Source organism: Panthera onca, chromosome A2 (assembly GCF_046562875.1).
Source record: "Panthera onca isolate mPanOnc1 chromosome A2, mPanOnc1 haplotype 2, whole genome shotgun sequence".
Lineage (NCBI taxonomy): Eukaryota > Metazoa > Chordata > Mammalia > Carnivora > Felidae > Panthera > Panthera onca.
The window spans coordinates 154,266,720-154,281,191 of record NC_138340.1 but is presented as its reverse complement, the minus strand read 5'-3'; the positions used below and the strand labels follow the sequence as shown (position 1 = coordinate 154,281,191).

At 43.2% G+C, this 14,472-nt stretch overlaps 1 protein-coding gene across 1 annotated transcript in view; it reads right to left on the bottom strand.

The window, feature by feature from the left end:
- TBXAS1 (thromboxane A synthase 1) overlaps nucleotides 1-14,472 on the bottom strand; it is a 156,058-nt gene that overhangs the window by 83,681 nt on the left and 57,905 nt on the right. The window contains exon 4 of the mRNA XM_060633934.3: nucleotides 2,080-2,176. Within this exon, the coding sequence (XP_060489917.1) occupies nucleotides 2,080-2,176 (97 nt within the window). The remainder of the gene's footprint in view (nucleotides 1-2,079; nucleotides 2,177-14,472) is intronic.

Below are 14,472 nucleotides of genomic sequence, written 5' to 3'. Positions count from 1 at the left end.
CTTCCAGGTCAGCTCCTGGGATTTCATGCCCTGGTGACATCCTGAGTGTCACATGAAGCTATACAGAGACACACAGCTGCCACATCGCACATCCCTGCTTGGGTGGGGGAGGGGGATGGTCAGGCAGGCTCGATGAGTGTTTTCCTTACCTGCATGGGATGCAGCTTGGGGGCCCGGGTCAGGTGACTCACTGGCTTCCCCTGCTGCTGCTTTTTTTTTTTTTTTTTAATTTTTAATGTTTATTTACTTTTGAGAGAGAGCGAGAGAGTGCACACACAAGCGGAGGAGGGACAAAGAGAGGGAGACACAGAATCTGAAGCAGGCTCCAGGCTCTGAGCTGTCCGCACAGACCCCAATGAGGGCCTTGAACTCACGGACTGGGAGATCATCACCTGAGCTGAAGTTGGAAGTTTAACCGACTGAGCCACCCAGGGGCCCCTTCCCCTGCTTCTTTAATCAACACTCCTTACTGAGTCTGGCCCAGCAGCATTCTACAGCTGCATTTAACTGTCAGACTCCATTCCTAAGATCCCAGCAGCACAGAGGAACTTTAGGGACTTTGCGCAGCAGGGTGGCAACATCACATTTGGGGAGGAGCATCTAGAGGCAGCAGTTAAACTTCTGCATTTCCTTCAAATGCACCCTGAGGTGACGGCGTTAGCAGGCCAGGCGGTCACCTCCTTCTAGTGGCCACATGGTGTCTGCAATTGGACACAGCACCCTGGGGCTGGAAGATGAGATGCTTTGGGGTGAGCAACCAACTACTCAGTGAAACCTTAACAATCTGGAAATGTCACCCAAGGCGACTATTAATAGAGATGGCAGTAAGGACTTGAGTTGGGAGGTGGCATATGAATCCCTGTTCCTGTTAGGCATGTGACCAGGATTGTCACTTAACCCCTCTGGGTCTTGGTTTCCTTGTCTGAAAAAGAGAGATGATAGTTGTACCAAACTCATAAGTTCTCATGAAACTTAATGAGAAAAAACCACTCTGGGCGGCTCCACCAGCACAGAACACAGGGAGCTATGCTACTATCTTTAAGGCTCTTCCCCCATCCTGGATGGCACAGAGGTTCCCACTACAGTGGCACTTACCATACAAGATTGTACTAGTCTCTTTGCCTGTCTGCCATTGGCACTAGACTATGAGCTCCTTCAGGGCAAGAATAGATCTTCTGTCTGTTTATAATCAGAACCTAGACAGTGCCTGGAATACAGTGGGTGTGCAGAAGTTTGCCGAATAACCAACAGTGAACACAGTACCTACTATTCCTGTAAGAATGGAAGTTGAGTTTAATTTGCCCCCCCCCCAAAAAAAAAGATCGTGAGCCTCTGAATTCTCACAAGCAAGTATTTATCAATTCACTTGACAATATTTCCAAGAATCAACATAAAGTTTCTTGGTCTCTGCTAGAACTCTTATATCCCCATCTTTGGAAAATAGGGACAACACTGACCTCTGCCACCCTCGTCACTTCTTTCATTCTCTGGGAATTCTCAACAAAGATAAAAAGTAGGATATATGCTTTCTAAAAAAGATGGAATGTGTGCATTCTTTAGTGGATTGGGTTGAGCTGATACCAGGGAACCCTCTTACAGGGCTTCTCCTGCTATGAGGGGACAAATTTCCCTTATAATGTTGCTTGTCTCCCCTTTCTGGCCTTATGACTTTTATATGCTCTGAGAAAGGTGTAAGCACAAGAGGCTTGAAATTTTGCTTTGCCTCTGATATTTATTAACCTTACTCTGTCTTCCTCAGTCACTTGACCTGTGCCCTCTGGATTCCTCTAGCTCTGAGCAAAGCTTAAAAAAAAAACCCTTCTGGTTTTAGCATTTTTATTAACCAGAACTTCTCTTGGGCTGTAGCTTTCTGGAAGCATTTCTTAAATGCAAATGCCATTCTTTTGTACCAGTCCTGTATGTCTCTTTTGAAAACTGGAATTCATTGGAGAGCTGTTTGAGTCTAACTGATTTAAGTGCGATAAGAGGCCCAATCACATCCCTGTTAGATGTGATGCACAGTCGTTGAATCCTAGAATGATTCTTCATTCATTCATATGCAGAAAGAAAACCACATACCATTCTGTTGGTAAAGTTATGGAAGTTCTCAACCAACACCTGCTCGATCATGTCTGGATCAGAGATAACAATAAACATCCGGCGACCAAGATAGTACCTAGGGAGTAAAAAAATTACTTTAAAATGTGTTGTATTAATCTACCCATTTCTCCTTTCCCAAAAGAGTTCACAGTGGCTTAGAATGGAAGATAAAAGACAAATAGGAAGTAAAGATGTGGAGAAGATAAGGAAGTGCATATGCTGATTATAAGGAATAGTATAGTGTGATGATCTAACATCTCATTTCATTCCACAAATGTTTCTGGAATCCCACCATGCACCAGTCCTTAGAGACAGACTGTGGGATAAATAAGACAGAGTCCTTGCCCCCCAAGGAGCTCATAGCCTGATAGAAAATACAGATCTGTAAATGGGAACACAATATTAGGGCATTTATAAGATCCAGAAGGAAGTAAAAATGGCAGAGATCAGTGTTGTCCATATTGCCCCCAAATGGGGAGACAGGTATTCTAGCCAAAGAAGGCCGAAACTTTTATATACTGATCCTTGGAAAAAGTCTAAAGTGAATTAATAAATGCTGTGGAAATTCAGGAAAGATTAAACCTGCTGATAAAGGGCTGAACATCTGGTTGCCACACCTGTACATGAAGGAGTTCAACAGATACTTCTGACATTAATGAAGAAAGGGAGGAAAGGATCAGCCAGACAGCTGGTGGTAGTGAACTCTAAGTGGAAGCAGCACTTGAGTACATGTCTGGTTATATTAATTTAAGTTCTGGGGGCACAACAGCAACTAAGACCCAGTCCCAGCTTTCAAGGGTCACACAGTCTAGTGGGAATGAAAGTTAGGTCATCAGCATGCAGTGTGACCTCTGGCAAGCAGGGGTCACGTTGGAGGCACACCCGCCTCGGTGCTTGGAAGAGAATAAAGGCTTCTCAGGGGTGGTGCTTCTCAAACGGAGTTCCGAAAGAGAAGCAGAAGTTAGTTCTGGAAAGTGGGTGGCAAAGGGGGTGAGCATGTACCGGGCAGAGGAACCTGCTTGTGCAACTGTCCAGGGGCAAGTCTGCTTGGGGAAACTATGAGCACTTGGCTACCAAATGTATGAAGTGGACCCAAGTGAACCCAATGATAAATGAGTCCACTGCATAATGCCGTGTTTTTAGTCTATGAAGTTATATGTTCAGGATGTAATTTGATCACTGTCCTATCCAGCTCAGAGTAGTAAGGGATAGATTTTATTTTAAAAAAAAATTTTTTTTAACGTTTATTTATTTTTGAGACAGAGAGAGACAGAGCATGAACGGGGGAGGGTCAGAGAGAGAGGGAGACACAGAATCTGAAACAGGCTCCAGGCTCTGAGCCATCAGCCCAGAGCCTGACACGGGGCTGGAACTCACAGACCATGAGATCATGACCTGAGCCGAAGTCGGACGCTCAACCGACTGAGCCACCCAGGCACCCCAAGCGATAGATTTTAAAGGGTAAAGTCATAAGGTATGAAAGCCACAAAATTTACTCTGAATTATTAGTTGCTGGGAACTTTTCATAAGCTAAAAATGGCTTTAATTTTTTTTTAACTCTTCCTTTTCTCACTGATTAGGGGGAAAATGAAATAAAAATTGGCTGGCATATATTAGGCACTCAGAAAATATTCACCTAAGTGATCATATTTTCCAAAATTTTTGGGAAAATCTTGGAGACGCATGAATTCAACAGATGTGACAGAAGGAAAGAAATGATACTAACTAGGTTTTATTGTTTTTAACCAAGAAGACCAAAATTTACTCAATATGACTATAAACAAATCCTTTTGTAAAATTTATGGCGAGTGTCATGGATCTTGAGAATCTAGTGAAAGCTGCAGACATTCTCCTAAGAAACATGGACATTCACAGCATCTTGTATGCAATTTGAGGGGTTCTTTAACCCCTGAAACCCACTCTAGAGCAAAGCTTCTCAAATATAAAATGTGCTTATAAGTCACCTGGGTTTGAAGAAATAACTGCTGAGAGTTTCTCCCTTTTGGCAAAAGACATAAACTTACAGATTCAAGAAGCTGAGTGAAGCCCTAGGAGGAACCCAGAGAAATCCATGCCAAGACATTATAATTAAACTTTCAAAAATTAAGAACAGAAAAATCTTCAAAGCAGCTAGGGAGAAGGGATGGATTATTTGTAGGGAACACTAATTTGAAGGATGGCAGATTTCTCATCAGAAACCATGGAGGCCAGAAGGAAGTGGTGTATTTTTCAAATGCTGAAAGAAGAGGGCTGTCAATCATGAGTCCTATACCTGGAGAAAATATACTTCAGGGAAGAAGAAGAAACAATGGCATTGTCAGTTGAAAGAACACTAAGAGAACCTGTCACTAGCGGATCTACCCTTAAAGAACAGCTAAAGAAAATTCTCCAAACAGAAGAGAAATAATAACAGAAGATAGCTTGAAACTTCAGAAAGGTAAGACTAACCTAGAATACCTAAAAAATAATAGACTAGCCTTCTCATGAGTTTCTTAAATCATACATGATGACTGAACCAAAAATGATAACACCATCTGATGTGGGGTTTAATATACTTAGAGATAGTGCCTAAGGGGGTGCCTGGGTGGCTCAGTTGGCTAAGCATCCAACTCTTGATTTCAGCTCAGTTCATGATCTCATGGTTCATGAGATCGAGACCCACATCAGGCTCTCGACTGCCAGTGCGGATCCTGCTTGGGATTCTCTCTCTTCTTCCCTCTCTCTGCCCCTCCCTCTCCCCCATGTATGTTCTCTTTCTCTCTCTTTCAATCAATAAACGTTAAGAAAAAAGAGATTGTGCTTGAGATAATTGTAGTTAAGAAATAAGGAAGGTAGGGGTGCCTGGGTGGCTCAGTAATTTAAGTGTCCAACCTCGGCTCAGGTCATGATCTTGTGGTTCATGAGTTTGAGCCCCTTGTTGGGCTCTGTGCTAACAGCTCGGAGCCTGGAGCCTGCATCGGATTCCTCTCTCTCTGCCCCTCCCCTGCTCACACTCTGTCTCTACCTCTCTTTCAAAGATAAATAAACATTTAATTATTATTTTTAAAAAAGTAAGAAAGATAAGGGAACCAAAATGGAAGTAAAGTTTCTTCATACCACTCAAAGTGGTAAAGCATCTATACCAGTAGACTGTGATAAATTACATATGTATATTTATGCAACCACTAATAAAACTATACAAAGTGATACACACAAAAAAATTTTTAGTGTCATAGAGGAATTCTAGAAAATGTTCAAGTAACCTACTAGAAGGAAAGACAAGTGAAACAAGGAATAGAAGAATAAAAAACAAACACATTACTCTATTATAAGTATAATAATTAGATAACAAACTGGGATTTGTGGTGGTAGCTAAAGTAATCTTGAGACAGAAATTTGTAGCATTAAGTGCTATCTTAGAAAAGAAGAAAAATCTTTTTTCTTTTTTAGAGAGCAAGTAGGGGAGAGGGGCAGAGGGAGAGAGGGAGGGGGGAGAGAGAGAGAGAGAGAGAGAGAGAGCGAGCGAGCGATATCAGGAGAGAATCTTAAGCAGGCTCCATGCTCAGCATGGAGCCTGATCTGGGGCTCAATCTCAAGACCCTGGGACACTTAGCCAACTGAGCCACCTAGCCACCCCCAAAAGAAGAAAAACTCTTAAATGAATAATCTAAGTACCTGCCTCAAGCAACTAGAAGAAAGAAGGGCAAAAAAACCTAAATCGAATAGAAGGAAGGAAATAATAAAGAGAAAAAACGAATGGAATTGAAAACAAAAATTAATGAAACAAAAAATTGGCTCTTGGAAAAAAATCAGTAAAATTAATAAACATCTAGCAAGATTGATAAAGATAAAAAGAGACGAGATACAAATCACTAATATCAAGAATGAAACAGGATATCACTACAGATTCTGCAGCCATTAAAATAGTAAGGGATGATATAACTTTACGCTAATAAATTTGACAACTTAGAAGAAGTGAACCAATTCCTTGAGAAGCACAAACTACTAAAAATCATTCAAGATTGAATAAACAATGTGAATAATCCTATAACCATAAAAGAAATTGAATCCATAATTTTAAATTTCTTGGAAAAGACCTCTCCCAGCTCAGATTGTTTCAATGGAACATTCTACCAAACATTCAAAGAATAATTAATAATTTTACACTATTCTAGAAAATAAAAGATGAAAGAACAATTCCCAACTCAATTTATGAAACAAGTATTACTCTGATACCAAAGCCAGAAAGAGGCAGTACAGAAAAAGAAAACTGTAGATCAGTATTTCTCATAAATTTGGATACTGAAATCTTCAACCAAATATCAGCAAATTGAAACTTGCAATGTATAGAAATTACAAACCACAACTAAGTGGTCTTTATTATAGGTTAAATGACTGTTTCAATATTTTTTAAAAAATCAATATGTTCATGGATTGGAAGACTCCACACTGTAAAGATGTCACTTCTCTCAAAACTGATCCATGGGTTCAATGCAATTCCTATCAAAAGCACAGCAAACATTTTTGTAGGCATAGACAACCTTTTTCTAAAATTTATATGGAAAGCAAAGGACTTAGAATAACTAAATTCATTTTGCAAAAAAAAAAAAAAAAAAAAAAAAAGTGAAAGGGGAGGAATCAGTCTACCAGATTCTAAGTCTTGGCTACACTAGTCAAGAATGTGTGGTATTGGCAGAAAAATAGACATAGATAAGTGTAGCAGAACCCAGAGATAGAGAACCCAGAAATAAAGAACCCAGAAATAGACCCACACAAATATTCTCCACTGATTTTTGACAAAGATACAAAAGCAATTCAATGGAGGAAGGATAGCCTTTTAACAAGTGCTGGAGCCATTGATTATATAGTGGCAAAAAACTGGACCTCACACTTTCTACAAAAATTAACTCACAGTGGAATACAGACTTAAATGTAAAACATGAAACTTCTAGAAAAAAAAACCTTTGGGATCTAGGACCAAACAAAGGGTACTTCGCCTTGACACCAACAGTATAATCCATAAATGACAAAAAATTGATCAATTTAACTTCAAAATAAATTTTTTTGCTCTCTGAAAACCCTATCAAAATGAAAAAACAGTCAACAGACTAGAAGAAAATATTTGCAAACCATATATCTGACAGAGGGCTTGCATCTAGAATCTATGAAGGACTCTTAAGACTCAATAGTTAAAACACAAACAGTCCAATAAAAAATGGGCAAAAAGACAGGAACAGATATTTCACCAAAGAGAATAATACAGATGCCAACGACACACATGAAAACATGCTCAACCTCATTGTCCATGAGGGAAATGCAAATTAAAATCATAATGAGATATTGATATACATCTATCAGAATGGCTAAAATAGAAAATAATAGTAACATCAAATGTTGATGAGCATTTGGAGAAACCAGATCATTCATGAATTACATCTGAATGTAAAATGATACAGCCATCTTGGAAAATAGTTTGGAAGTTTCTTTCTTTTTTTTAAAAATGAGTTTCACAGCCAGCGTGGAACCCAACACAGGGCTTGAACTCATGACACTAAGATCAAGGCCTGAGCTGAGATTGAGAGTCAGACACTTAACCAACTGAGCCACCCAGGAGCCCCAGTTTGGGAGCTTCCTGTAAAACTAAGGAAAACTTACCATATAACCCAGCAAGAGCACTCCTGGGCATTTATCCCAGATAAATGAAAATTTATGTTCACACTAAAACATGTTCATGAATGTTCATGGCAGCTTTTTTTTGGTAATAGACAAAAAATGGAAACAACACAAATGTTCTTCAAAAGATGGAAGGTTAAACAAACGGGGATCCATCCATATAATGGAATACTATGTGGCAATAAAAAACCCCTCAAACTATTGATACATGCAATGATTTAACTGGATCACCAGGGAATTATGTGAGAAAAGCCAGTCTAAAGAGGTGACACATGAGTCTGTTTGTATAACATTTTTGAAATAACAAAATTGTAGAGAAGGAGAAGAAATTACTAGTTGCCAGAGGTTAGGGAAGTGAGTGGTAATGGGTTGGGGTGGCTCTAATGGTGGGGGCACTAGAGAGCCTTCTGGTGATGGGACAGTTGTGTATCTTGGCTGTGGTAGTGGTTACATATCTGACAGAATTACATAAAACTACACACACACACACACACACACACACACACACACACACACACACACATGTGCGCGCATGATCAAATGTGCGTAAAGCTGATAAAATCTGAATAAGCCCTGTGGGTTGTACCATTGTCATTTTCCCAGTTTGCAAATGCACTGTAGTTACGTAAGAGGTCATTACTGGGGGAAACTGGGTAAAAGGTACCCAGGACCTCTCTGTATGCATTTTTTTTTTTGCAACTTCCTGTAAATCTATAATTATCTCAAAACAAAAAACGTTTTAGGTCACCTGGGAGCTTAATGAACAACTCTGATCCTCACCAAGTCAGATCTACTAGGCCTGGGTGGGGCCAAGAATCTGCATTAAATTTTTTTAATGTTTATTTTAATTTTTGAAAGAGAGAGATAGAGCATGAGTGGGAGAAGGGTAGAGAGAGAAGGTGACACAGAATCCGAAGCAGGCTCTAGGCTTAGCTGTCAGCACAGAGCCTGATGAGGGGCTCGAACCCACAAACCGTGAGATAGTGACCCGAGCTGAAGTCGGAAGCTTAGCCAACTGAGCCACCCAGGCGCTCCAAGAATCTGCATTTTAATAGGCTCTCCAGATTCTGGTACCAGAAGACAACTTCCATAATCTGAGAAATACTGTCTGAAGGGAGTGATTTTCAGCCGCAGTGGCTGGTCAAAACTGTCTGTTAAACACTCAGAAAATACAGCCTGGCTCCACCCAAACCTACCTGACCAGAATCTCTGGGGTGGAACCCAGTCCCCTTTATTTTTAACAAGCTCCCCAGGGAATCCTGATGTGACCGACAGTAACCAGGTTGGCCACCCACAAACCCCAAGTTCAAAGCCCTGTTCTATAACCCGAGTTCACATTCATTTCCTTATGTTCTTAGATCTAAAACACATGCATTTACGCTGGGGTGCACACATATTTTGGTGATACATTTGTGTCGATTTAGTTATTGCCGAAATAATTTTACATGTAATCTGGATTTTTCAAAAAAACAAAATAATACTTCCACGTTCAAATGGAAGTTGTCCTTCCAAGCGGGCACCTTGGGAGTCTTTGTGCTTTTTTCTAGTAATATTGCTAATGCTAAAAACAATTTTGTCACAATTCCTTTAGAATTGCTTCAGAGCTGGTTTATGAACCTCATGAGAAAACTGGCCCCATTTTACATGTAAATTGTGTAATCTTGTGAATTTATATTTATACAAACACTCATCTATAGTTTGAGGAGCTCCTAGAAAGATTTTGAACAGAGAAACATGTAATGAAGATTGTTTTTCAGGCTTTCCTTTTGGTTGCCTGGGAAGGTTTTGGTGTTCCAGTCTGCCCAGCTCTCCACTGGGAAGCACCCTCCCCATTCCATGCAGTACTGGAGGAGCTGTTGATTATAATACCTTTCCATTCCACCCACCAAGTCCATCCCCAGCATCTGGTCATGGACTTGGACTCACAACCCAGGCATGCGAATCACAGTATCTCATCTCCCTGGCAACAGTGACTGGTCTTGGGGTGGACACATGACCCAATGAGGGCCAGTCGGAATCCTTCATTGGATGTATATATGGAGACTGCAGGGGGGAAACTTGGTCTTTCTCCTGGAGCTGCTGAACTGGGGATGTATGAATACAGGGCTGTTGGTGACCATTTTTCTACCACATGGTAGGAACTGTCTGCAGAAGGAGCTAACAGGGACGGGCAGAGATTTAAGACAAACAGGTGTTGAGGGAGTACAAAGTCCAATTCAAGTCTCCACCTGCTGCGGTCTTCCTGGATCCTCTAAGCTTAGGTTAGCTTTTGTACTTAAGTTCATTTGAGTTGGGTTTCCATCATTTGTAATCCAGAAGTCCTAACTCATATGGCGCCCCCTTTCCTTCTCAACTTTGTGAATACCTGTTGCCATCCTGCCTCTCAAAATGTACTTCCCCAAGAGGGCTTGATCTCAGCTTTGTACATTGGTGTGACGGTATGGGGGCATCTTAGTGCTTCCTGAGATGGGGTGACATACTGCAAAGTAACAGGCATGGGAGCCCGGGAGGCTAGATCTGGGATCATCCAGCGCTGTAACTCATTCCGACAAACACTGCAGGTGAACTCTGCAAACACCCTGTCCTTCAGCGTCCTCGCCTCTGAAATATGGAAGTAAAACAAGACAATCTCTGCAGTCTGGTGTGGCCTTCAATCCTATAGTTCCCATGAATTGACAAGGAAATTCCATCATGGTCTTTGAATTTTTTTTTTATTTATTTTTGGGACAGAGAGAGACAGAGCATGAACGGGGGAGGGGCAGAGAGAGAGGGAGACACAGAACCGGAAGCAGGCTCCAGGCTCCGAGCCATCAGCCCAGAGCCCGACGCGGGGCTCGAACTCACGGACCGCGAGATCGTGACCTGGCTGAAGTCGGAGGCTTAACCGACTGAGCCACCCAGGCGCCCCATGGTCTTTGAATTTTAAGTCTCCTCTGTATGTAGTGCGTGAAGGAACTCCCTATGTCAGCAAAATCAGTTAGTAGTATTTGTATGGGTTGAGGACCCTCCCCAGAACCCTCAAGCTAACCGCGGCTATTGGCCTTTATTGAGTGCTTACTACCTGCCAGGCCTTGTTCTAAGCACCTTGCTGTATTAACTCATTTAATCCTCATAGAAAATGGATGGGGTAGTTATTATACCCACTTTTCAGAATAGGAAACTGAGACCTAGAGAAGTTGCCCAAGGGGAGGACTTGATCCGAGCCCGACAGCTGTGGAAGCCCGAGCCCCTCACCACTGCCTGTGCTGCCATCTGTTCCAACGGACACCCTTCTCCCAGGCCGACGCCCCGGTGTGGTGTGGCTCCAGTGCTGAGCAGGTGTGCAAGAGGAAGCAGCCAGAAGCCAGCTGTGCCGGCACTGTCTTGTAAAGGAGGAAACTCAGGGCGGCTTCTTGCTTCGTGGACCAGAACCCCTTCTCCAGCCCAATTACCAAGGTAACTGCTTGCTTCGCCTCTTGGTAAAAGTTCTTAGCCAATTATATTAATTTATATTTATTTATGCACATAAGGATTTGCTTATTGAACTACAAAGCACCTGCTGGAAGAGAATATTTGGGCAAATCAGTGACGTGTTGTGTGAACAAGAAGACCCACTTGTCTGACTTGTTTAATTATCAGATTTCTGTGTTGTTGTTGTTGTTGTTGTTGTTGTTGTTTTTGTTCTTCTTTTTTAACTGACCAGTCAGTTCAATCGAAATAGGTGACAATTGTCTTCTGGGACCCGAGGCAGGGTAGACAGCTGGTATGAGCCCATGGGCTGCCTGGCCCTGTTCCAGAAGGCTTGCCCCTGTCAGGGGTGACCTAGCTATCAGGGCTGGTCATCAGTGGCAGCTACGGGAACCAACACGAAAGGATGGCCACGTTACACAGCTGAACAGATGAGCACATTGTCAAATAGTGCATGTGGTTGTGTAAATAAACAATAGTCTACCTGACTGTTCATTCAACAGGCATTTATTGAGCACATACTCTGTGTCAGGTGCTATGCTAGGGCATGGTAATAATGCCCCTGGGAAAAGTCTAGAGGAAGATATCTTAGCTAACAGTGCACGTATCTGGAGCAGGAAATTACGGGAGACTTGTACTTGTCATTGTGTATTTCTTTAACATCCCAGTATTTTATAATGAGCGCCTGTAACTTTTGTATTAAGAAAAAGACAGAAGGAAAAAAAAAGGGGTTTCTCACTGGATCGTCTTTCAAGAGTCAAGGTGGGGGTCGGCAGTGGTGCAGCTGTTGGGGCTTGGGTTCAAGGCCCTGCCCTGTGATTTAACAGCTGTGTCACCTCGAGTAAACTGCAACTTTCCTGCACCAGTTTCTTTAATGAAAGAGGCTGTTATGAGGGTCAGATGAGAAATAGGAGAATGCTTTGTCTGCAGTACCACATTTTAGGTAAATGCTGGTCATGATAACCTCTCCATCAGAAACACGGGGCCCCTGTGGGTCCCAGAGGGCATGCTGCACCCTGCTAGAGCCACTTTGTAGAAGATGAAGAGGCTGGATGGGGGCTGCCCCTGGGGAGATCAGGCGACTTGCTGACCTCCCTCCCCCCAAAGTCCTCAGAAGGAATCTGAATGCTCCACCAGAGACTCCTGGTTTCCAGGTAGAGACTGAAGAACGGATGAGGGCCTTCAGTGACTCTAGCAGCTGCTAAACATCAAGCCTCTGATAAATCCTTGCCTTGATGACAGTGTGATTTCCCAGCAGGTTGAGGATGCTGAAAGGATTACTGCTGTCCTGGCCTTAAATCTGACCTCTGGTCTGGAAGTGGAGGGAGCTCAGTGCAGAGAGGGGGCATAGACTTCGGGCAGGCACAGTTGTGAGAGTCTCAGACTCTCAACTTCCAGAAAGTTCTTGGAAAGGCTAAGTAGAGGTCCAGGAGTACTAGGGCATTTGGCTTTCCTAGGGGCTCCCCTGGGCGGGGCAGCTGGCACAGTGCTAGAAGGAAGAATGGCCCTAGGAGTCCTGGAGGTCTGTCCCTGCTCAGCTCACTGAGGAATCTTGCTATCCAGTCTGTCATTAGAGCTGAGGAGGCCTGTGTTAGCAGAGGCAGAGCAGACTCAAGCTGCCAGGGATACTTTTCTAGAGGAGCGGTGACAGAGTCACAGGCCCATGGAGTCTGGAATCACTGGGAGCAAGGAGTGGGTCACCTGCGCCAGAAAGCCTCAGGGTGCTCACGCCTTCGGGCTGACCTGACCTCAGACCCAACAGAGCCTGTGGCCTGAATTGGCCCTTTATCAGCCCTGCCCCTCTTCAGCGGGGTCTGGGGCCTGCTCAGCTCCTTCCTCCTGCCCTTTTCCTACTGGTAGAGTCTCTGGTCTCTCACTTCCTGGCCGGACTTTGGATCTCCCACTGAGAGACTTATGTCTCCACCATTCTGGCTTATCTCCCCACCTGCTGCTCATCTACACATGGCTCTGACTCAGTTATCCATCTAGGACTTTGTAAACCGCAAATCCAATTGTACCAGTCCTTTCCTGAAAACCCTTCAATGGTTGGTCATCATCAAGGGCTTTAGGAGTCTTCAGCTCTCACAATCTGGCCCCTGCCTTGTTCTTCAGCCTTGTTCCTCCATATTCCCCATAAACCCAAGATCCGCTACTGATAATCCCGATTCACTGAAACCCTCCATCATCTCTCACCTCCACACCTTTGCACATGCTGTTCCCTGCTTTCCTGGAACAGCGCTCCTTCTCAGTTTCCTGCCTGGTGAACTGCTAATGGTTCTCCACTAATTGTAGTGAGATGGGTTTTTTTGGCTGTCTTTCCACTTGATTGTGAGTGCTTTAAACAAAGAGATCTTACCTTTTTTTCTCTTTGGTGTCTAACACTGACTACAGTTTTGGGCAAGCCGTAGGAGTTCCGTAATGTTAACAGAGCGTGTGTATTAGTCCCAAACTCTAATGCTGCGAGGTTGAGGCGCCGTCTTTCTTACTAGGACCTCTGCAGTAGCCCCCAGTTGGCTGTGCCTCCAAACCAACTCCCCCCTCAAGGCCAAAACTACCTTTGAAAATAGAAGCTGACTATGTTGTCCCACACCTGATAAACTTCTAATGTTTCTCCATTGTTTGAAGTAACAAGTCTAAGCTTCTGGGCCTGTCATGAGGGCTCCCTGCAGGAGCTCGTAACCTCTCTCCCTGCCCTGTTCCCCTTCCACCAAGGTTCCCAAACTTTCTCAATTCATGGCACCCTTAGGGACTCATAGCAGTAGATTTTCATAGTCCCCCAAGGCCAAAGGAAGTACCCAAGAGTCTCATTTTTAAGCAAATCACGTCCAAACAACTCAATGATTATTTGTGTTCTAACAGTGGACTTTGGAAAAAGGAATACACATAAATTGAAGGTGCTTCTCACAGTGACCAACAGATGTCACTGTGTTCCCCATGAATATTAAAATATCCCAGGAAGCCCCTATAAATTCACTGTGGCACCCTGGGTTGCCTTAGCACATGGTTTGGGAACCGCAGCCACATACAGTTGCTATGAAAAAGGTTATCTGTGGTTCCCCAAATTCGCAGTATGTCTCCAGGCCCCATCTTACGCACCCAATTTTCCCTCTGATATCTTGTCTCCATCTTGTTAGTTTGGAAAACCCTCTGTGATTAGTCAGGCCACCTGTCCCCTCTGCTGTGGAGCCTTCTCAGACCCCTCACTCCTTGCAGTTTCCACAGCACCTGGTCCACCCCTCCATTGATTTGCATCTCATTCTGTTTTATTTGTTG